The sequence below is a fragment of the Gadus macrocephalus genome, chromosome 19 (assembly GCF_031168955.1).
Source record: "Gadus macrocephalus chromosome 19, ASM3116895v1".
NCBI lineage: Eukaryota > Metazoa > Chordata > Actinopteri > Gadiformes > Gadidae > Gadus > Gadus macrocephalus.
Window position 1 is genome coordinate 6,326,508 of NC_082400.1, and position 23,619 is coordinate 6,350,126.

Below are 23,619 nucleotides of genomic sequence, written 5' to 3' on the forward strand. Positions count from 1 at the left end.
TCAGGTTCAAGTTCATATTCAACACAACTGCACTTTCTTTAATTGCCATCCATGTTTGTTCTTCTTCGAACAAATAGTAGAACAACGTCAGGCGCGACAAATGAAATAACTGACTACCGACTAAGTGAGTTACAGCCCAGAGGCTAGCATGACAAATTATATAAATACTATCAGTGTTTGGGTAGGACGATGAATTGGGCCACGGAAAGTTAAGACTGTTTAGTAACCATCCTTTCAAAGAAGAATTATCAGTTATATTATTATCATTATATTATTAGTCAAATAATTATTAAATATACTGTTTTATGGAGCATTAACCCAAACAGTTTAGGGAGAGAAATATGAATTAAACAATGAAAAGAGTAAGTGTATCGTTAGATTTACAAAATAATTATTAATCTGGTTTTAAAATATATACAAAATATTAAAAACGGTCAACTGATTCATAGGCATAAAAATATTAATAATAAGGAATTAGATCATGATGGACATCGTCGATGTCTGAGTCAACGTAAAGCCAATCAGAGTTCGGGTTACATCTTGCAGACTTAAGTGGCACAGTCGCAGCAACTGTGTTGGTTATTTGTTAAAATTGCATTGGAGATGAATTGAAAAAAGGTGACAAAAGGGATTAAACCACCAGTGTTTAAAACATCATGATGAATCGACTGATTTAACTGTCTTTAAATTTATTTTAGAAAATATCTGTGTCTTTATATCTGCTTTAGATATAAAGCTGCTTCTATGGATTTATATAGATGCATAATGTATACTTATATCTGATTTTAAGAAGCAGGGATTTTTGATTAAATACTTTGTTTTAATTTGTCCTCCATAAAAAAGTACATTAAATAATTGTTTTACTCGTTATTTGTCAAAACAGTCTTTAAAATTATATATTACTATGTATTCATTAATTATTTCCGTGGCAGGATTCGTCCTCAATAAGGAATGACCTGCTGTAGGCCTACCCTGAAAGAGAAAGGACTGACCTTTAAGGAAGGACCACTTCAGATGCGCATGGTCATATGTTATGCTGCTATCCATTTGGATTTACGAAGTGGTAAAGACGCAAAGATCTTAGCTTTCTTGCGGCATTTCACCGAGGCACGCCCCCCTTTGGTCGTAGTATCTCGTCCCTTTCAAAGTAGAGCGAGCAGAGCTGTACAACTCGCAAAGAAGATGGCTGCGCCCATAATTAATGGGGGATGAGATGTATTTTCTTTCTATTTGTACCACGTTGGTGGTTTTAATGTCGTTTTTAAAACCTCTTACACACTTGATTTCATTGCTGCTTTAATCCGGTCACCAATATATGCATTGCCCGGTCTTGCTTTGCGTGCAATTCAATGTAAAGTTTTGTTTTGAAGCTGGTTTGCTAAAGAGGCTATGTTGCTAATGATGACTAGCCTGCTACTACTCCCCCTCGTGGCTCGACAGAAACACAAATGGCAAACTGGAAGGCTGGCGCAAGGGAAATACGTGTAATACGTTCTCGTCGTTCGTACCAGCGTACCATCCAAATAGACGAAGTGTTGCTATTATTCCCTCGATTAAATTGAGGTAGTGCGCTTACCTGATTTCAGACAGGTGGGCTTGATTGTTGATGCCTGTTGGCTGCAGAACACGGATGGATCAATCCCGATGGAACAGACTTGTGCTCATGCGCACTAACTTGTATTAAATGTTGTGAAAAAAATGAAATGCTATGCGATACGAACGGTATAGTGGCGCCCCGTAGGGGTACAAAGGGATACAACCATTATGGTTGGTAGTTCTGTTTTGTACAACAGTTGTAGGAGTTGTAGGACTCGAGTACAAAACAGTTTTACGTTTCTTTTCACGTTTATTAGATTCAGATATATTCAGATCTGCATCAAATAGACCAATTTACGTCATGCATGGATAAGGTAACACAGAAACAGAGGCTTTTTAAAATCTCTTATTAATATCAACTCATCATTTCTTTCTCTCTCTGTTCAAGCAACCAAAGACAAGCATTTCCTATTTTTAACTTCTTTATTTTTCATTTCAAGTCTTCATACATCTTTACATCATCTATGGGATGCAACCCCACAGCCATCTGGACAAAGAACGCGCCATGAATCCAATGACTCTCACAATGGGAAAGGCTTTTATCGTGGGGGTTACAGTGGGGTCTGCAGCATGACGAAGCACATAATAGTGAGTCTGTGTGTGTGTGTGCGTGCATGTGTGTATGAACTCCAAACCCTCTGAACTCTTGCTTTAAAAACATTTTAAGCACCGTGAGCATGTTGCATGTTAAATAGCAAATGTGTTATAACAACATGAGGTATATCGTCAAAATAATGAAGACAACACTGTGTGTGTGTGTGTGTGTGTGTGTGTGATCAGCACCAGTGAGGAGGTTTTGGGCCTTATGGTAATCTATAATGGGAACAGCGTTGCCATGACATGATCACAAACAACAGGAAAGAATCCGGGGCCAGGTCGCCGTGACAACCACAGTACACAAAGAAGAAGCCAAAGGGAGAAAGCGAGAGAGACTGAGAATAAATCTGGGTGGAAAATTTGGAAAAAAAAGGGTTGCATGCTTTCAGTCTCTGGAGAGCCGTCTCCCCTGCAGAGAGACCCTCTGTTTCCTCCGTCTCTCCCTGCCTCACTCCTTCTCTCGCCATTTTCCTCTCTCTCCTAATCCTTCTCACCTATCTGGCCTCCCCTCCTTCCCTCTCCTCCTCCCTTCAACTTCAGCCTACACATCTAAGATGATATAGGAGGCGAATAACGGTCGGGGGGCGGACGTCGGACGTCTGGAAACTATGAGGCTGAGACACAAGATTCTTTGTTGAAGCCTGCCCCACCCCAATCCTAACAACAGAGACATGGACATCCATTTGCAAGAGGGTCAATAGGGCACACAGAGTCACCTGGTTTGTGTTTTTATCCTTTTGTGATGACATGCAGTTTCAATGTCAGATTTGTATCTTTTTTTAAGTAGAAGAAGAAACATTTTATATTCAGTGTTTAACAAGCAAAGTGAACTGTGTCTACTGTGTATAATTTAAATTCTGAGCAAGAGTCAGTCAGGAGTAGGAAACATGAGATGTTGTGGGAAAGGGGTTCCTGTTTATCTTTCAATCTTTCCCTTCATGTTTTCCCTCGGATTCCTTAAATAGATATGCTATTAGTAACGCTAACATGAGAACTGTGTGTGTGTGTGTGTGTGTGTGTGTGTGTGTGCGTGCGTGCGTGTGCGCGCGCTTCTGTGTGTGTGTGCACGCATCAGGGTAAGTGTGTGTGAGGGAGTTAAGGCAAAAACAAATGGAAGGGGAGGAAGTTCAGTGATTCGTGGTGATGACATCAACATGGCGTTGACACAAGAGCAAGGGGTAAAGACAAACGGAAGGATTTATTCCTGGCTTAATAAGAACCAGACCCATGCAACAAAATCGAATCAAACGAAGAGTGTATATATCTCTTCCACTTTGAGGCACCAACAGCCCGGCGTATATATACAGCCGTGAGAGTCCTACACACCTCACACACCAACACCACACGCTAGTCAACAAACACGTCAGCTCATGTCTACTTTCAAGCGGGAAATTAAAAGTGCTCAGCCCTAAGGCCCCTACAGTTACAGGACGACACCATGTAGCATTGTAACGACGGCTAGCTAAAGTAAAACAAGAAACATTTCAAGATATCGAGCATAGTCATAACAGAGGCACTACCCATTGTCGGACAGGCCCCTGCGTACACACAAATCTGGCACCTTATAATCGGTTTATCCTGGCTATTTTACATTGTTTATCTTACAACCTCTTCTCCAAAGAAAGATGCAACAAAGCCAAACGATCAATACATCTTGTGGATTCAGGCACATAAATAGTTAAAGGTTGAAGGATGGATGTGTATAAAAGAGGCAGTTGTAGATGAGGATGATAATACATTCACTACTCTAAGTCTAATGGATGGCATCTGTCGTTCTCTAGGGAAACAGTCACGATGGCGTTTTGTTTAATTTCTGGACCTTAAAGGCCAACTGAAAAAAATACTTTAAGTTTGAAAACTAAAAGGCTTTTGAAGAATAACTCAATTATTTTAATTAAAATGTGGTTTACATTTTTTTTTGTTTTAAAGATTTTGTGAATGTTACGAGGAAGGGAAAGAAACAGCAATGAATGAATAATTAAACTTCCATTAATCCTATGGCACCCTCTTGAAGTTGATTTAAGACTGTTAGCATAGGCTAATGCAAGAGATTATCCGATTGGAAAAAAGTAATGCTTCTGAGTTCAAATTGAAGAAGAAAATTGCACACAAACTAAATTATGCATTATTGAAGATGGCACTGTTTGCAACTTAAAGACAATGTCACTCAAAATGTCACCTCTTCCAGTGAAAAAATATTAAAATAGATTAAAATCTTTTTATCTTCAGAGAAAGGACGTAGACTTGTAAACATTATCTGTCTTTCCGCTGTACCGTAGAGTAGGCCTACAACAGGAGAAAACGACTACGTTATCTAAGCAGGCTAGCTTGCTATTCCGTTAGATCTTCTTCCTAAGCAAATTTGTACTGATGTCACTTCTTCTTTGCCGATTTTAACTTCACGTGTATCATTCCGCTGCTCTTATCAATCGGAATCAGTTTAATGCTTGCGTTGAAATTTCCCTTTAATTGAAATGTTATCAAATAAAACTACATAATCGAAAAAAACGAGACGCACCAATAAAAAAATATACATGACGGGTAAAAAGTACTGTATAAAACCCTCAAATTATAAGTGTTCATAATACAAAGTGCTCAAATTAGTGTTTTCTTCGTCGTCTACGTCTTAAGTTTCTCCAGTTGAGGGTAGGGCTTCAGGTGCGGGGATCTATCCCAGAGTGGTGATATTGGTCCTGCCACCAGGTGGCGCCACAATGCGCTGAGTGTTTCGACGAGGAATGTTGTCGTCAGCCTGAGAGCCTAGGTGTCAGAAACAGACCTCACATTATTGTCTAGTCACTTATTAGTCACAATATCTTTGCCCTAAGCATGAAAAGCTTTTAACGATCAGACATGAGGGAAATTCGTCATTACAAGCATTTTTGTAAAGTCCCGGCTCAAATTCCTTGTGAATGGACACTCCCACTTCGGATGTCACAAGTGGATGGATTCTGATATGGCTTGTAGAGACGAATCAACCTCACAATTCCAATCATCTGAATAATCACATTTAATTGTCGCGGTTAACGTAGCTCATGAATCTGTGTTTCTTATGCCATGGATCGAACCAAAAATGGGTTTGACAACGCACAGAACACTCACAGAAAACTCAGACCCCCCCCACACATCTTTCGTTAAATGAAGCTATAACAGAGTTTCCTGTGTGTGGTTTGGTCCAGAAATTCTCTTTTAGGGCCCGAGAATAAACCGGTTGGATAAATAAGAATAAAAAGAACAGTGCGCTGAATGAGTGGCAGCACGTGAAGGCGCGTCTACTGACCGGACAGGCTGAAGCCGGACTGGTGGAGGTTGCGCGGGGGGTGGCCGCCGCTGGAGGGGGCGTGCTTGGCCGGGGAGGCGGTGGTGGAGGGGGCGGGGCTCGCGGTCCTACTGGCGACGGACACCTCGCACACGGGGCCGTCGTACAGACCCCTGGGGACGCCCCGCATCTCCGCCAGCTGGGGGACCCGGGGGGAGGGGGGGGGGGGGCGGGAGGAAACATCCGCTCTTTATTAGTAATGTTGTGTTCGGTCAGCATCACAGCGGCTTCTTCAACGGCATCTTTGTGCCAGTTTATAAATGCTTTCTCTCACTTAAGTTAGTCAAATAGATATAGATATATAGATTAGATTATATCGTTTTCAAATCATGTGTGACAAATCAGTTTGTTAGGAAATGCTTTTATTGTAAGATAGATAATAAGATGATTACTTCAAATACAAAAATAATCTTAATAATCTTAAAATTTGTCTCACTACAGATTCACTACCAACTATGTTACCCTTTATCGCTATGATCACGCAGACTATAGCATACGAAACCTAACCTAGAAATAAAGTTAGAAGCAAATCACACGTGTTGTCAACGCCTGGCCTTCAACAGCAGGAGACGCAGTGGGTCAGTCACCCACCTTGCTGCGGGCCCGTATCCGCTTGTACACGTGGTCGACGAAGGGCTTGCGGACCACGTAGCGCCCGGCCCCGGCGGTGGTGTGAAGGTCCCCCTCGTCCAGGACGATCTTCCCCTGGCTGATCACCACCAGGGGCCCCCCGCGCACCTCCACCCCCTCCAGGATGTTGTACTCCACCGCCTGGGGGCGAGGGAACACTGAGTGGTGGTGTCTCACCGACCTCAGCCCGTCACGAACAGGCTCAGGGCGGTGAACACTGACACAGGAGAAGGACCATTTTCAAACACATTTTTGTAATTAATTTTTAAATCTTAACATCAATAGATTTAAATTAGAGCGGGAATGTTTGAATGGATGTACGTTTTCAGTAATGAAGATAATCTGAATTATGAAATTAAGAAAGGCTATCGTGCCTATGAGTCCTGAAAGGAGCCATAATGTTGTACAGTAGTAGTCACAGGAAGGGTAGGGATATATTATTTGTCATTTGGGTAAATTCAACACACACTTTCAACACGACTTCAATCAAACGGTTGTAGACACCCGATATCGACTGATACACGAGCACATCAGCGTTAGGCGTGGCCATTGTGTCATGAAGACATTATTCCGATGAAGTGGTACTTTCAGCACAAACCGCACAATCCATTAGAGACAGATGGCCTTCCGGGACATTACCACCGCCCCGGCTACGGTTCCGGAGCCGACCGGTGATTCCCCAGGGCTCCAGTGCCGGGGCTGATGGGTAATAATCATGATACCATAAGCACATGGAGAGACTTGGCTCTAAAGGGGGAGGGTTGAGTTCGATAGGGAAAGAGACGCCTACTGTTTTGCTGTAATGCTGACTCACAAAAGAAAGACAGAAGTCCTGAATGGTGTGATGTGATGTCAGGACCCTTCCTCACTGAGGAAACTGGAGCCGAGTCAGAGAGACGGAACGATCTCATTTGGGAATAATTCACCAACAGTACAGGCTTGTGTTTGTGTGTAAGTGCATGCACATGTGAGGTGTGAATGCATTTGTGTGTTTGCGTGTGTGTGTGTGTGTGTGTGTGCGTGCGTGTGTGTCAGTCTTTCATAATGCGTGTGTTTATCCTACATGGTAACACAAGCTGTAATGTTACTATTATGGATCTGCTCCCAGTCCCATTGGCTTCTTCCATGATGTCATGGGGGAAAGTGCTCAGATGATGTATGAATGTCTTCAGACGGGTGACCTCATCGCAGGGCCTAACTAGCTTCTATTGGCTTACGGGTTGTGCTCACACACACACACACACACACACACACACACACACACACACACACACACACACACACACACACACACACACACACACACACACACACACACACACACACACACAGAGACACACACACACACACACACACACACACACGCACACACACACACACACACCACAAACACACCCACACCCACTCATACTCATACCCGAGCCCTCCTTGCTCCAGGATCTCCAGTAACAAGCTTACGATAGGTTGCCATGTTCTTGAACTGGCAGATTCTTAAGATGACATCATTCCCATGGGCGTCGTACAGCGTAAATGTACGAAGAACACGCCCTACTTCGGAGGTTTTAAACCAATCAGAAGCACTCAGAAGCCTAGAAAACGGTGAAGAAGTCATCCGATAGGCCGGTAGAACAGTGGGATGTATTGTGCTGTCTGCCAAACTCAATTCGAGGGATTACAGGCCAGGGTAATGTCAAGGCTTGTGTACGTGACTGAGGCAACTGGTTTGATGAGCTGTGGGTTAGAATGGTTCTCCGGTGGCATACATAAAAATACATTTGCAAGTAAGAGTAAGGTGAATGTACAAGGACAAGAGCTTGTTGCCGTGCGTCACCACCAGATGTGTGGGTGACTACACGGGCCACTTGTGCATCAAAGTGAGACTGTCCACCCAGATGTATGATGTGTAGGTCAACGCCTCTGTCACCTCCCCGCTGGCGGACTGACACGCCCACTTGTGATGTGACAAGCGGATTGCACCAAACAGACGCGTTGATCTGTGATCCACACACCCTTCTTTGGCTTCGGTCTATGACTTCACATTTACTGCCACTACAATCGGCCACAATGACACAGGCCAAGGTAAAGGAAGCAACAGGTATGTGTATTATTATTTGTAAGAAATCGACTTACAGAATAGTGGTTGTGAAACAAATGACTACTACTTGTACGGGAAACCATCCCACTCGAGTACTGTTCATATGCAAATCTATTTATAAGACCAGACGCTCTGAGATGTGGTTCTCAAACTAAAACAAAGGTGGAACCTGGTATAGAGTATTAATAATCATAAGCCGGATATAACGAGTGGTGGATCTGAAACCCAACGTGAAGGTGGAACCAGGTCTGGTGATTAATATGAATAAGAGCAGACGTACGGATTGGTGGTTCTTGGCGGAGATGATCTTGGTGACGTCGGGGTCCCAGAGCACCAGGTCAGCGTCGGAGCCCACCGCCACGCGGCCCTTCCGGGGGTACAGGTTGAAGAGCTTGGCCGCGTTGGTGCTGGTCACCGCCACAAAGTAGTTCTCGTCCATCTTGCCAGACGCCTGCAGGGGAGGGGTCAGAGGTCAGGGGTCAGAGGTAAACAGGAACCCAGATGTTAAGGGAAGAGGATCAAATGTTGTCATAAAATCGATGTTACCTCGAAGCTGATGAAATACTCTTGTTAGGCTTGTAACCTGTGGTCGCATAACAACTCCTTTTTGGTATCACTGCACTGCCAATCTGAAGTATGCCAGCCTGTGTTGCTTGGCAACCCTTTCGCTGTCTTGAGGGAGCATATTGCTTGGCTGAAGAATGATGATTGGTTTTTAACAAATTATTGCATTTTAGGTTGTTGTGTGCTTATTTTGGCAAATCGCATTCGGTAGTCTATAGTAACCATTTTAATCACCATTTCCCTACACGATTAGGTGATGTCCTAATGCTATAAAAGGTCCTCATTATGCTCATATCACCGATTCCCCCAGCGAACCTGGGAACCTGTGGCTCACCGCACGGCCGCGGGCTGGGATCAGGGGGTTTGTAGGGAGGGAGAGGGGGTCCTCACCACACACTTGTCCCAGATGAGGGCCATGCGCTCCTCGGTGCCGTTGACGCCCTCGGGGATGAGGGTGAAGTCGTCCTTGCCCACGGCGCGCTGGGCGGTCATGAAGGGGCAGTGAGCGCTGCCCGTCACCTGGAGGTCCCCACTGCAACACGGAGGGGAGGGGGGTTACAGACCGCCGCGCAGGCTGGGGGTGGGCCGACTGAGCGTACCATGGGGCAGCTCGCTCACTGAGCCTGCAGAGCGGTACGAAGTGGCTGTGTGTACGACCGCGTTCCGTCACATGACCGAATGTCACGTCGGTCACATGATCATATCTGAGGTTGCTCTATCGCATGGAATGTCATGAGATGTCACGTGACGCTACTGTGATGTCACGTGACCACGCGTGATTTCAGGGGTATATGTTGCTTTCCCTGGTCATGAATCATTCCACTGTTCTGCATGACTCTGTTATACTGTGCGTTTCACAGCTGACGACATGCACACCTCGACTCCGTCTTTGAGATGTCCTAATGACACGTCACATCAGCTCATGTGACGTCAAAGCACCTCATGCAACAATGGAAAGCTTGTTACTTTCATTTCTGGAAATGGTTATCTTTAGACAACATAACACTAGGTCACTGATACAACCTCCTGCAGTGGGACGAAGGTTCAACACGCAGTTGTCAAATTTCAATGACATTTCCTCATTCACGTTGTGTGCCTCAAAAAGGACCTACCCTCACATGTCATGATGTGTTTCAAGGGAGTGTGTGTGTGTGTGTGTGTGTGTGTGTGTGTGTGTGTGTGTGTGTGTGTGTGTGTGTGTGTGTGTGTGTGTGTGTGTGTGTGTGTGTGTGTGTGTGTGTGTGTGTGTGTGCGTGCGTGCGTGCGTGCGTGCGTGCGTGCGTGCGTGCGTGCGTGCGTGCGTGCGTGCGTGCGTGTGTGCGTGTGTGTGTGTGTGTGTGTGTGAGGGGCGCTGGGGGGGGGGGGTTGCGCCCTCTCACCAGGAGAGCAGGGAGGTGAGGTAGTCGGGGGTGGTGGGGTCGGGGCTGAGCGGGGGGGAGGTGACGTAGGCCGCCGCCTTGGCCCAGTTCTTGTTCCAGTAGTGGGAGCCGTCCGTTCCCAGGCTGGCCGTGATGGCCTCCCCGAACACCACCGTCCCTGAAACACAGCCAGGAACCGCCTTCAGCCGGATGGAGCTCTCTCCCCTCCTCTACCCTGACCGCCTGCGCTAGACCGATTGGTATCACGCTCGTCTTGGGTGCACATTCAGGGTCAGTGGTTGTTTTTGGACGTTTCAGTCCTCACCCTTTTTCCTGGCCTGGGCGATGACATCAGCAGCACTCTTGCTCATCACCTTGGTGATGTAGAGAGGACAGTTGGTCTGGTTGGCTACCGTCACGGCCCGGTTCACTGCCTCCGCCTCCACCTGAGGAGAGGAGGGGGGGAGGGAGGGAGGGAGGGGGGGAAGGGGGGAGGGAGGGAGGGAGGGAGGGAGAGGTGGAGGAGCGTTACGTTACATTAGATCACATAAGATAGGTAAAAATGTATTGCGATAAATACAATACATTAGAATAGGATACAAAACAAAACAGCAGCGGTAAGCATTCTGAGACCATGTGAGTTGGGGAAATAAGTGTGTATAATCTGCGCAGCTCATTTCTTGCCTTAGTTTAGCTACCCTGCACTGTGTCCAGGTGTCCTTAAGGAACATGTTTCTTTACTCTAGCCAATGGGACAGCCCCGACTCCACTCCCTGCGTCTCGTTGAACGAGAAACGTGTGCAGACAATCTTCAGCGATGCACACAATTTTTTAATGATTTTCCTATAAATCTGTAAATCTTAATGTCAATCTGCCCTTTTTGACACTGTAGTTTTAATACAGAACTTTGTCAATAAAGCGAGTTTGACTTCAGCTGACTTGACTGGGGCTTCACCGGTCACCTTGGATTATTGATGGATGAAGATCATTCATGTGTTCATGTGTCTCACCTCCTCTGGGTGGCTCAGGACGTGCCCCTCGGGCCCGGTGATCCCCATCTCCAGGACCCTACGCTGCTCCTGCACACACACACACACACACACACACACACACACACACACACACACACACACACACACACACACACACACACACACACACACACACACACACACACACACACACACACACACACACACCATCATCATCATCATCATTTTTAGTATTGGGATATATCTGATATCTGCTAATGTTGCAGAGGTCTGTTGTCGTACCTCAGCTATGATGCTGCCGTTCTCTGCATGGACTTGAGCGATGGCTCCCAGATCACGGAGAATGCTGAACAACTCGTACACCTGCAGTATCGATGGACAAGTAAATGCATAGTAGGACATATAGTATAACTAATAAATCACCAAATTAGTTCAAATCAACTAGCACACGCTATCTATGGTCAATATCTAGTACATATAAATACGATAAGTATTAAATAATCTCAAAAATATCAAAGTGATTATACTTGCCTGGTTATGTTATATAGATGATAACATGATGGATCATGCTATGATTTATGTTTTTCATGTGTAAAGGGTGATGTTTTGAATTATGTGATTCATGTGTAGAGGGTGTTATGGATGTTTTGACTCGTGTCATTCATTAGTAAAGGATTCACATCATTTGAATGCAACTATTTCATTACTGAATCAAATGAAATCCTTTCACAGAAAGTCTCACCTGGTTGTCTGCGATCTGCTGGTCTTCCTTCTGAGACAGATAGACCAGGAAGGAGTTGACACCTGAGGAGAACAACACGTCCCATGAATAGGGGAGTCTGGCACTCTTTATCATTGCTTGTATGCCTATATTTCCATTCCACTCCACACTGTGCATAATAGAGTGTACACAAATGTCTTCTGCTGCAGGAGATATTTATATGACCTTCTGGTTGAGATCATATTATAAACATCTGGTTTCAGCCGGAGTGTGATTGGTTGTGGAGGAGTAGGTGGTGGTGGTGCTGCAGCTGGAGGGGGGGGGGGGGGGGTGGAGATGGGGGATGGGGAGGAGGGGAAGATTGGGGGAGGAGGTTGAGATGGGGGGAGGAGGTGGAGATTGGGGAAGGAAGGGGGTGGCGGAGGAGGAGGTGAAGATGGGGGGTGGGGATGAAGATGGGGGTTGGGGAGGAGGTGAAGATGTGGGGAGAAGGTGGAGTTGAGGAGTCGGGTGGAGGTGAAGACGGGGGGAGGAGGTGAAGATGGGGGGGCAGGGGGGTACGGTGGGGGGGGAGCGTGCGATAGGGGGGGGGGGGGGGGGGGGTAACGTACCGTGGTCCTTGACCAGGGCCTCCATGTCGTCCAGGAGCCCGCGGTGCCACTCGGTGATGTCCACGTGGAGGGAGTAGTCGCAGCACACCTTGCTGTCGGCCCACTCCCTCCACTGGTTGAACGCTGTCAGCAGGCCGACTCCCGGCTCCGCCACCACATGGTCGACTGGGGGGGGGGGGGGGGGGGAGAGAGAAGCTGACCTCTGAGACGCTGTTGGTTTTCATTGAATCAGGTGCTACAAGCTGATCAATGAACGTCCCTCTATCCACCCCTCCCTCATTCCGATACACCATCCAGCCATCCATCCATTCCATTTCCCATCCATCTATTCATCCGTTCCTCCATCTACCCAAACCACCCGACACACATCCGCCCCTCCCTCCCTCCACTCTCTGGAACCACAGCCTGGATGACGTCCCCGACGATGGCCTAATGAGGAGCAGAGTGGAAGTGACAGCCCCCCGCTCACTTATCATGGTGGTGCCCCCGGCCAGGGCAGCCCTGGTGCCCTGGTAGAAGTCGTCAGCCGAGGTCATGCCTCGGTCGGGCATCTGGAAGCGGGTGTGGACGTCGATGCCGCCGGGCATCAGCAGACGGCCGTGGGCATCGATGGTCTTCACCCCGCCGGGGACGATCAGGCTCTCCCCGATTTGCCTGGCGGAAGGAGAGGGCAGAGATACCAGGACGTAGAGGGAGAGAGAGAGAGAAAGCCAGGGTTGGGCTAAAGCAGAAACGTGGATGAGTCGCTGTAGCTCCGCACCAGAGGAAACCGTGAGATTAACGTGTTTTGCAATGACATGAAAAGGGGTTGGCCCCCTCTGGGGACATGGGCTTCACTGCTTGAAGACACAGGGTTGGACCAGTGTTTCTCAACGTTGTCGTCACCACAAAGTTCTCGTCATCACAAAGTTGTCGTCGGATGTGCATAGGGAGATTGGCTTCATAAGAATCGTAGCCATAACTCAATGACTTCTTAAGTGTGGTGCGATGTACGTACACACAGGGACATTGTTCTTCCGATGTGGGGCCAAGCAGATACCCAAAGATGCATGGGGTGACCTTGTGAGAGCTAGAGATGGAGTCACAGACTAGAGAGAGGTTGGGGAGCCCTGGATCCACTCACTTGATGACTCCGTCTTCCATGTAGACGTCGGCACAGAAGGACTGGTCATCGTTCACGATCTTTGCCCCCTTGATCAGTAGGCGGTCGCTCTGCAGAAAAACAGAGGACATTTTTAATTAATTATCCAATTAAATAACTTGGAGGGTCGGCCGGATTGGTCAGAATATGAAGGAACACCAGTGAAAGTGTTTTTGAACCTTTTTGCTTTCGTAACAAATTTAACATTCCATGCACTTGTTTAAGAATTACTTTGAATAAAGTTGCAACTTCAAAGATTCTTCTGTAGTTTGGTGTATTTTGACGAATTGTCCCACTTTTCTTTGCCCTATTTTCCTAACTTATCTCTCCTGTATTATGATGACTGCTGCAAGCTCCTTATAAGGTCTGATATCCCTCTGTCCTATATCTATTCCACATTTGTTTTAAGAACAATTTAAGAACCTTTGTCCACTTTCAAATATGCATACACAACAAATCAGAACAGAGCCAGGGTATGCAGCTGGCGTAACAAAGACAGTGTGAACAGTCTGTGTGTGTGTGTGTGTGTGTGTGTGTGTGTGTGTGTGTGTGTGTGTGTGTGTGTGTGTGTGTGTGTGTGTGTGTGTGTGTGTGTGTGTGTGTGTGTGTGTGTGTGTGTTATTTTACTGCTGTACACTGGTACAGCTTAGGACAGTACTATACAAATGCTAATGGTTATTCTTCTCCAATACTTATTGTCCGTTATAATTCCATCTGTGCATTCATCTCAGCTAAACTACTCCTTTGAACAGGCTGGCATAGAAACACTCCAGGGGGAGAGTCTTCCTGTATCAATACATGCACACACACACACACACACACACACACACACACACACACACACACACACACACACACACACACACACACACACACACACACACACACACACACACTCACACAAACACACACACACCCACACACACACATACACATGCACACACTTTGTCTCAGATTCTTTGTGTGTCTGTCACCGACACACACAAACACACACACAATCACAAAAACACACACAGCCTCTGTTACCCTCTTCCGTTCTTTCTGACACACAAACACATTAACACTCGCTCTCTCTCAACCCCCCCCCCCCCCCCACACACACACACACACACACACACACACACACACACACGCACACATACACACTCAAAGTTGTAGTCACGAGGACTGAAGCATCCTGCGGTAACAAAGGCTGCAGTGTTAGAGGTCTGTCTGGAGCCTGGTTCCCATCCAGTAGGACAGGCTATTCAGCTGCTCGCTGTCTCCTCCTCTCCACAACCTCCTCCTCTACTGCCCTCCTCTCCTCATCTCTACAACCTGCCTCTGTCCTCCTCTTCTGTGCCTACTTCCTTGTCTCTTTCCCTCCTTCCTTCCTTCCTTCCACAACTTCGCCCAAAGCCCACACATTCAGACCCCGGAACCTCCTCACTGCCATGGAATAGTCAATATGCACACACACACACACGCACACACGCCCTCACACACACACACACACACACACACACACACACACACACACACACACACACACACACACACACACACACACACACACACACACACACACACACACACACACACGCACACACACACACACACAAGTGCGGCCTCACACAATATGGGGAACACCAGGGTCATGACCACTAAACCATTAGCGTGAGGGGAGTGGATTTGTTCTACAAGGTGTGGCACTTCAACAGCGGTATGATGAGTTGAGGAGCATGTGGTCGTGTCTCGGCCCAGAGAAGACCCTCCTGGCAACGAGCTCTGCGGGTCCCTCTCTCTCGCCCTCTCTCTCTCCTCGGGAGTCGGCACGCTGCCAGACAGCGGCAACTGCACTTGAAATGTGCTTTCAACATCACCCCACATAGATCACTTGACCCGAATCACCACCTTGACAGGATATTATCACATTACTGAGGTTCCCAATCCACCAAAGAAACACTGTTCTATAGTTCTATAGTAACCCGGTTCTATACTCAGATGTTCTATGGTTCTAGACTTTTCTGTCCAAAATGTTCATACAAAGAGTCACTCCTGTTTGTTGCTCACAGAATATATATATAGAATAGTATTACATTAACACCATGTACGGGAGGTTACACCTCAGAAAAATATGTTCCTGTTTCAGTTTTAATCTATATTGCCCTTTTATGGCTGGATTGTTGACCTTATTTTGAAGGAAGAAGGGAATTGGTTCTGTCCCGCCCACTGGGACTATGTGATGTAGGCCCATCATACAGAAGAGTCTGTTTTAGAGGAATATACAGTGAGTTGAAGTGTGATTGAATGAATGCTCCAACGTAGCATGACAATAAATGATTATTGTTGAATCAGTACATCCCAACAAAGGTTTTGAAAATAATTCATTGCTGAAAGAGAGAAAATTAAAATAGTTTTTCCTCCGTTGTTTTTAATGCAAGAAATTGCTGTAAGAAATGTGGCAGTGTGAGCATTTTACATCATGCTAACATGTAACGTTTTCCTGGGACAGGTCATGCCATTGAACCAACACACATTTGTCGGTCGGAAGAAGATTTGCTTTTGTTTCGGTTGGTTTACTTGGATGTAACCGCGGCAACCTGGGAAAAAGTGTTGTCTTCCAAACTGAATGCTCAAAGCAAACTGCTGAGTCAGGAGGGAGTGATGCTGAATCAGGGGTGGTCAGTGTTTATCTTGGACACCGAGCACTAAGGCAACGGTGGAAGTACCACATCAATCCACTAACGTCCTCTCCAGGGCGTAGACAGCAAAAAATAAAATATTCATACCTGTATAAAGAGGACATGTATAGGTCGCCACGAGGTACTGCGGTTTGGACACATTTATTTGTTACATATTTATCAGCATACAAATGTTAGAATTGGGCCATGTTTAAAAAGATCAATACAAAGCATTGGATGTTTTGTGAAACACACACACACACACACACACACACACACACACACACACACACACACACACACACACACACACACACACACACACACACACACACACACACAGTGCATTGGCTAAGTGATGACTACAGCGGAAAAACAGCATAGTGCAGGTTCCAACAGTCTATAACATTTTATGTCCGCAGTTTGTATATGAGCAGAAAACAGTGCAAACCTCAGCCCGCTGTCACAATATGACAAAATGAACTTTGATATTAATAATGCAAAAGCCCGGTCTGCACCAGAATGGACCCGCCAACCCGACTCTGTACTATGTCATCTTCAGCTCCGTAAGTCACCATACAGGCTGTTTGGTTCATGGTATCTGTTTCCAGGAGATCACTGAACTAAAACAACGTTGAGATCGGATAACATTGGAAGAGAAGTCTGAGCTCACCCAAACTGAATTTAAACATTTACATAGAAGAAAGATTTCATTACAATTTACTTAGCATGTTCAAGAAAATATCAAACATGCACTCATGCAGGAACGTTAATTCTGCCTGCCTTACAGAAAGAGACTGTTTCCTCACACTCACAAACCAACGGCCTAACTATGGTGCCCTGTCATTTTCCCACACAATGTTTACTGACGGAATTGATGGAGTCACAAATGACCTTTCAAACTTTGGATGGCTGCCTAAAATTCCAGAGTGAGTTTTTTTAAACGAATCAGGTAAAATCCATGACCAAAATTCCCAGACGGCTACCTCAACGAACTATAAACACATGCCATCTGCAGAAGAGCTTTGCACGATGAATCAAAACATCGTTGGCCCTTTCCCACCCATCTCTGACACTTTTGTTCAAGAACAGACGCCGCAAATCCATTTAGTTTCGGATTATCGCTGTTTGCACCAAAATGTCAACGTTAATCCCCAGTCTGATTGCCGAGACAAGCGAACGGTTAGTTCTGCCTCGACAGCGAACCCTAGAGGATCAGGACGGAACGAATCAGAACAATAAAACTGCCTCTCCCTTGTGTGCACATTATATTCACACACAATGCAAATGTTTTCTCGATTCATAGGTTCGGTATATTTGAGTTATTCAAGTGTGCTGTTAATTATATCACAATATTAATTCAAATACAGCTGTTTGAACCTACGTCATATATTCTTGTCAATATTATTGACTATGGATAGAAGCTATCCTAAACTGTAGCTATGTAGCCTTAGCTTCATGCGGTAGCTTTAGCTTCACCAGACCTCGCCCTGCTGGCTCACTTGGACCAACTGGAAACAACAACTGCAGAACACAGATAGGATGTTTAGCTGTGACTTTGTGGGCGTGGCTGTGTGTGTGTGAGAGCCCTATGGTGTCAGCGAGTGTGTGTGTGCGTGGGTATGTGTGTGTGTGTGTGTGTGTGTGTGTGTGTGTGTGTGTGTGTGTGTGTGTGTGTGTGTGTGTGTGTGTGTGTGTGTGTGTGTGAGAGAGAGAGCCCTGTGTGTGTGTGTGTGTGTGTGTGTGTGTGTGTGTGTGTGTGTGTGTGTGTGTGTGTGTGTGTGTGTGTGTGTGTGTGTGTGTGTGTGAGAGAGAGCCCTATGTGTGTGTGTGTGTGTGTGTGTGTGTGTGTGTGTGTGTGTGTGTGTGTGTGTGTGTGTGTGTGTGTGTGTGTGTCTGTGTGTCTGTGTGTGTGTGTCAGTGTGTGCGTGTTGTGTGTGTGTTCTATTTGTGTGTGTGGATGCATTCTAGCCTCATTACGCAGATGTCAAATGTCATGGTATATGATATTATGTTATCTGGTGCATGGATTTTAATGCCATTTGAACAAAACTGGATTATGAACAATATAACCACCATAATTACTTTGTCTGACAAATTTCAGCCAAGTCACATAACGTGATGGCAATGAACCAACCAGTCATAAAAGCCTTCACATAAATGATTCACTCCAAAATACATAAATATATAAATACAAACGGGTAGGCTTGCTAGGCCAATGCATAAATAAAAGGAAGCCTAAGACTCTCAGAATCTGGGTCAGGGCTTGGAGGTTTCACAAACAGACAACCTGCTCAATGCACCATGCACAGCCAATCTGGACATAGGTAAACTAGAGTAGTAGCCCACTACAGTGAGTCCCCTTGGCAGGATATGTCATCTTAGTTTGTTGTCGTAGAGGAGCAAAAACAGACATGGAAGGAAATACGCGGGCATGTTCCGCTCCCTTCCCCTGTCTCAAACCACCACCACCACCACCACCACCACACCTACTTTCCACTGAACCTCTGCTCGCAGTGAACCCGGCCGCGGAGCAGCTCTCCCAGGGAGGGGTCTGCTCGATACCGGCCGCGGAGTGGAGCGGATGGGCGGATGCGGCGGAGCAGCATTGGCGCCCCAACAGTTGTCGTGTTGGACTACAGTCAGTGAGGCTCAGCTTAGCTATTGACTGAACCGCGCCTCAAAGAACATTACAGACACAAATGAGGGGCAAACTCGATACAAACATAAATCATAAACTCTTGATAATTTGGCGACGGCGTGGCGCGACGGTGCGAGCAGATTCTCCATGGAAAAGTAAAGATATAAACTGATTGGAGAGCTTGTCGCAACGAGGATGCTGTTAAAACGAACAGTGCTGCACACTCACCACCGCAAGTCCTCAACCTGCCAATCAAAACCACCAAGCCCTCAACCTGCCACTCACTCAATACCACCACAAAGCCGGTAGATCATCCGTGATGTTCTTCAATTTGACCAGCAAAACCACTAAATGGTAAATGGACTGCATTTAAATAGCACTTTTCTAACCAGTGGCCACTCAAAGCACTTTACAATATTGCCTAACATTCACCCATTCATGCACACATTCATTCACACACCGACGGCTGTGTCTGTCAACCATGCAATGCGAGAGGGCGCAGTGCCTTGCTCAGGGACACCTCGACAAGGCTAGGAGGAGGCGGGGATCGAACCAGCAGTCAGATTACCAGCTAACCCGCTCTATCTCCTGAACCACATGCCGCCCCAAAACAAGCAGGACCATGATAAATTAACACATCCGTTGGCAAACTAGGGCTAAACTATGGACTAGTTTGACTCCGACGACTAAGTTTTTAAAACAACAACCTATTCAATAATATGAATCAATGCAATTCAACATAATCAGGAAAACGAACCCAGGAAGACCCGACTCACTGTGATGCGGGGGATGTTCTTCTTGCCCTGATAGCCGGACATCTTCACGGGTCTGCGGACCGCTGCTAGTGCGTCGGGGTGGTCCGATTAGAGCTGCCGTTCGCCGGGTGGAAATAACCGATGGTGGGGTGGAGGGGCGGAGGGGGTGGGTGGGCGAATATCAGCCGGAATGTCTCAAGTTTAATGTCGATGCTCTGGACGACAATGCAGGGTGCACCAGGAGAACAGAACCGGGTAAAATGTGGAAACAAACTCACGCCCTTGACTCTCACAAATCACAAATCTCCCTGCCGATGCACCAAACCCGTCACCGGACTCTTAGACCCAGACAGGAGGAGGAGGAGAGGAAGAAGGAGGAGGAAGAGGAGGAGAGGAAGGCCTGTCCTCCATAAATCTTAGTGTGCATGCGCAGGACCCCGCCTAGCTCCCATTCAGAAGCGAGCAGCTAATGGATGGTGATGTGTTGCTTGCGGACTCATCATAGGTCATCACTGAATGTGATCTGTAGCCTATCTGTGTTGTAACGGTTTGTGTGTACGGCCGAACCATAACCCTGCACAGCACGGTTTCCATGACGCCCCCCACACACTGCTGCGCCTCTATCCCATAATATCAGCCGTCCTCCAGGCTTCCCCTGCAGAGGATTTTTTTATAAGGGTTACAGAATCGATGTAGAATGTGCTAATTTGGGTAGGAATGTGGAGTAGATCTATATAAAAAGCCAAGCCTCATAACATTTAAATAAAAGCCTCATAACATCACTATTTAATAACGCTCATATGTCGACGTGATGTGTGTCTTCCTAAATATACAATTATTCTATAACATTGTATTAAAACAAATGCACTGTGCAGCCACACATCAGGACACAATATAAAAGTGACGGTAATGTCAAGTGATTGATTACTTTTGTCGCTATATTTCCTGCAAGTCACTGCAACTGCAAGCATGCATCGTTCAAGCAGTAAGGGTATGAACCACCAGGGGAAGGGGGGCAGCCCCCCCTGTGCCATCTAGCAACACAACAACAAAAGTCTCAGTTTCACTGTTAATCCCAATAGTGTACAGATGGCCCTTTTGTTCGAGAAACCAACCGGTGGACCTTCAAGATGCTGTGGATCACTTGCGTTAGCTCCATGATGACGTAGTGCGCCACGCCCTCTCGAGGACTTCAATCAGCGCTCTAATTGACCACGTAATGTCGCAGTGCTCGATGGGAGATGTAGTCACACGGCGCCTGCCGGCTAGAACAAAGTAAAGTTCACTACGGCCAATCCCTTTATATGCCTACAGGTCATATAGCCTAGGCTTTTCAGATCGATTCAATCAAGATCAAATAATTAAATCCCGCCCTATGTGGTCGAGGATTCCGGGGGGGGGGGGGGGGGGGGGGGGCGGCGGCGGCGGCGGGATGGACACGTATATAGACTTTTAAAGAAAGCAGAAAAGAAAGAAAAAATAACGAGGAAAATAGTAAATGAAGGCTCATTCACCTTTTTATCCAGGTTCTGCAGGGCTTCCTTCCCCTTGCACTCGTGGATCTCCACCCTCCGGGGCTGGGAGATGTCCGTCTGTCGGTCGATCACCCGTCCGTCCGTCCCCGGCGTCCCCCGGCCGGACGCCCCCGAGTCCAGGTCGAGGGTCTTGCTGTCCGCCGAGCCCTCCACCGGGCAGAACATGCCGCAGAATTTCTGCCTCGCTCGCGGGCTGTCCTGGCCCAAGGTCTTAAAGAAAGAAGGGAACTCCCCGGCAGCCGACATGCTTGCAGCTTGCAGACGTGGAGGAGGAGGAGGAGGATGGTGGTGGTGGTGGTGGTGGTGTTGGTGGTTCGATTCTGGTTAACAGACGAGACGATGTGTCTCTATAGTGGTGGTGGGGGGCTGTTAGATCCTCGGACAGCCACCGCCTTGTCGTTTGGGGGGTGCAGGTGGAGCGCGGCGAATAACAATAATACTAATGATAGGCTGCTAATCACGGCTAGTGGTGATGCATATCCGGACTGCAAGACAAAGCACACACCGATCCACCATTAATATTGATGATGCTGGTTGGGTATGCCATTAAATAAAATAAAAAGACGCCCCATCATCATTCATCGAACCAACAGACTCCACGGCCAAAACCGAATGTGCTTACTCATGAAATAGGATGTATTGTAATCAGACACTGGCCAGTACCCGATGGAGTCTGGAGAAATGGACAACCTAACGTCAAAAAACACATATCGTCCGACATGACAAAGGCTATAATGAAAGAAATGTTTGCGGAATATAATAGTAGGTCTACCTGTAGCTTGTTTAAACCGGTCCTGCGCCTGGAGTCCTCTCGCCAGTGTCCAAATGAAAATACCTCCTCCTGCCTCTTGTCTTACCGCGATAACTCTGTTCCATTAGCCGTGTGATCTCCCGGGCTCCAAATCAATAGCTGCTGTTTGACTGGGAATATTGGAAACAGAGAAAGAGGGAGGTGAGGGGGGTGGATAGAGCGAGGGAGAGATTGAGATGGGTGGTGGGGAGAGAGAGAGAGAGAGAGAGAGAGAGAGAGAGAGAGAGAGAGAGAGAGAGAGAGAGAGAGAGAGAGAGAGAGAGGGGGGGGGGGGGCAGAGAAAGAGGGGAGCTAGATAGAGGGGAGGAAGGAGAGAGGAGGAAGGGAGGGAGAGAGATAGCGAAAAAGCGAGAGTGGCAGAGAGAGAGGTATAGGAGCAAGGGAGAGATAGGAAAGTGAGTGATGGCTTAAGGGAGGGACATGGAGAGAGAATGAAAGTCAGTGAGCCCCACCTCTTGTAGCGGCTCAGAGGGTTGGTGGGAGGGGGGGGGGGCATCTAGGGGTCAGAAGGCGACCAGAACCCTGGACAGCTCCAGGTCCCACCTTGGTGCACCAGAACAGGGTGCTGTCTCTTCAGCACCCCCGGCCACACAGCAGATGGGCGATAAGGTCTCAAGATGGGGAGGGTGTTTCTCAAGATGGGGAGGGTGTTTCCCCAGCGCTGACACGTGAACCACAGGGTGCAACCTCTTTAATCGACACTAAATATTCTTCAGGGGTTTGAATAACATTACGATCAGCTGATGTCAGCACCTACCTAATGATGGTATTTGTGCTGTGCAGTATACACTGGAATAACAAACACAACAGGAGATTTAGCTGGTGTTTCTCTAATGGACAACGTCCGACTGGAGAATCCAGATGAAATCGAATATTCATTTCACGTTTTCATTACATTTAGTACATTTAGTAGACACTCTGATCCAAATTGACTCACAAGTACAAGCTGAGAACAATTGCTAAACTGCAATAGTGACCAAAAAAGGTAAAGCTGTACAACCTAGTTTATAAAAGAACAATTCTGTATTTCTCATCTTCCAGTTTTTATTTGTTTGTAGTTGTGTAGTTTGTTTGCAGTTGTCTCTTCATGCAGTATGAGATCTATTAAAGAATCCTTCAAAGCTATACTTTCCTGTGGCCGGCCATTCTTATTCGGTGTGACCTTCAAATATTGGAGCTCTATTGACTAACATGATATCCATAATGCAAATACGGCTTCAAACTTTAGCTCTTTATCTCACATTCATATTTCTCTATGCACATTGTCTTTATTAAACAATTGTTGCCTTGATTCCATTAAGGAATATTTAGTTTATTCACAATTTCTCCATTTATATGTATCATCATACATCATCAAAATCAACTGGAGGTGACTACTGTGTTGTACAAGTGTTGGAATGCCCATGGGTAGGTCTGTGATCTGGGCATGCTCCATCACTCTGAACTGTCCCCTGATGATGTATGGCTGGGATGTGAAACTTGTCTCCTCCATGGCCTGTTTCCATAACAACGCCCAGTGTTGAACATGGATGTGAGCCTGCTATTCTCATGGTGGCCAGTGTGTGTGTGTGTGTGTGTGTGTGTGTGTGT

At 46.6% G+C, this 23,619-nt stretch overlaps 1 protein-coding gene across 2 annotated transcripts; it reads right to left on the bottom strand.

Moving 5' to 3' along the window:
- Nucleotides 1-2,000: 2,000 nt before the first annotated feature.
- On the bottom strand, nt 2,001-22,276 carry LOC132447882 (dihydropyrimidinase-related protein 2-like). Of its 2 annotated transcripts, XM_060038887.1 has the most exons (15): nt 21,991-22,276; nt 21,198-21,703; nt 13,607-13,695; nt 12,953-13,137; nt 12,484-12,648; nt 11,894-11,955; nt 11,434-11,514; nt 11,170-11,238; nt 10,485-10,605; nt 10,181-10,337; nt 9,192-9,333; nt 8,518-8,688; nt 6,104-6,283; nt 5,474-5,651; nt 2,001-4,953 (listed from the first exon to the last, which is right to left on the bottom strand). In XM_060038887.1, the coding sequence occupies exons 2-15, from the start codon at nt 21,462-21,464 to the stop codon at nt 4,862-4,864; spliced, it is 1,959 nt and encodes a 652-aa protein (XP_059894870.1). In that variant the 5' UTR covers nt 21,465-21,703; nt 21,991-22,276; the 3' UTR covers nt 2,001-4,861. The 2 variants fall into 2 exon arrangements, with proteins under 2 accessions (XP_059894870.1, XP_059894871.1); XM_060038888.1 differs by lacking the exons at nt 21,198-21,703; nt 21,991-22,276 and adding an exon at nt 19,705-20,194.
- Nucleotides 22,277-23,619: the final 1,343 nt, after the last annotated feature.

Excerpts from the sequence above, each read along its gene's own strand:
- LOC132447882 (XM_060038887.1), bottom strand. The coding sequence starts at position 21,464 with ATGTCGGCTGCCGGGGAGTTCCCTTCTTTCTTTAAGACCTTGGGCCAG. Across the intron at positions 13,696-21,197 it reads TGCAGAACCTGGATAAAAAG|AGCGACCGCCTACTGATCAA; the intron begins GTGAATGAGCCT and ends GTTTTTCTGCAG. Across the intron at positions 12,649-12,952 it reads CGGGGGCACCACCATGATAA|TCGACCATGTGGTGGCGGAG; the intron begins GTGAGCGGGGGG and ends CCCCCCCCCCAG.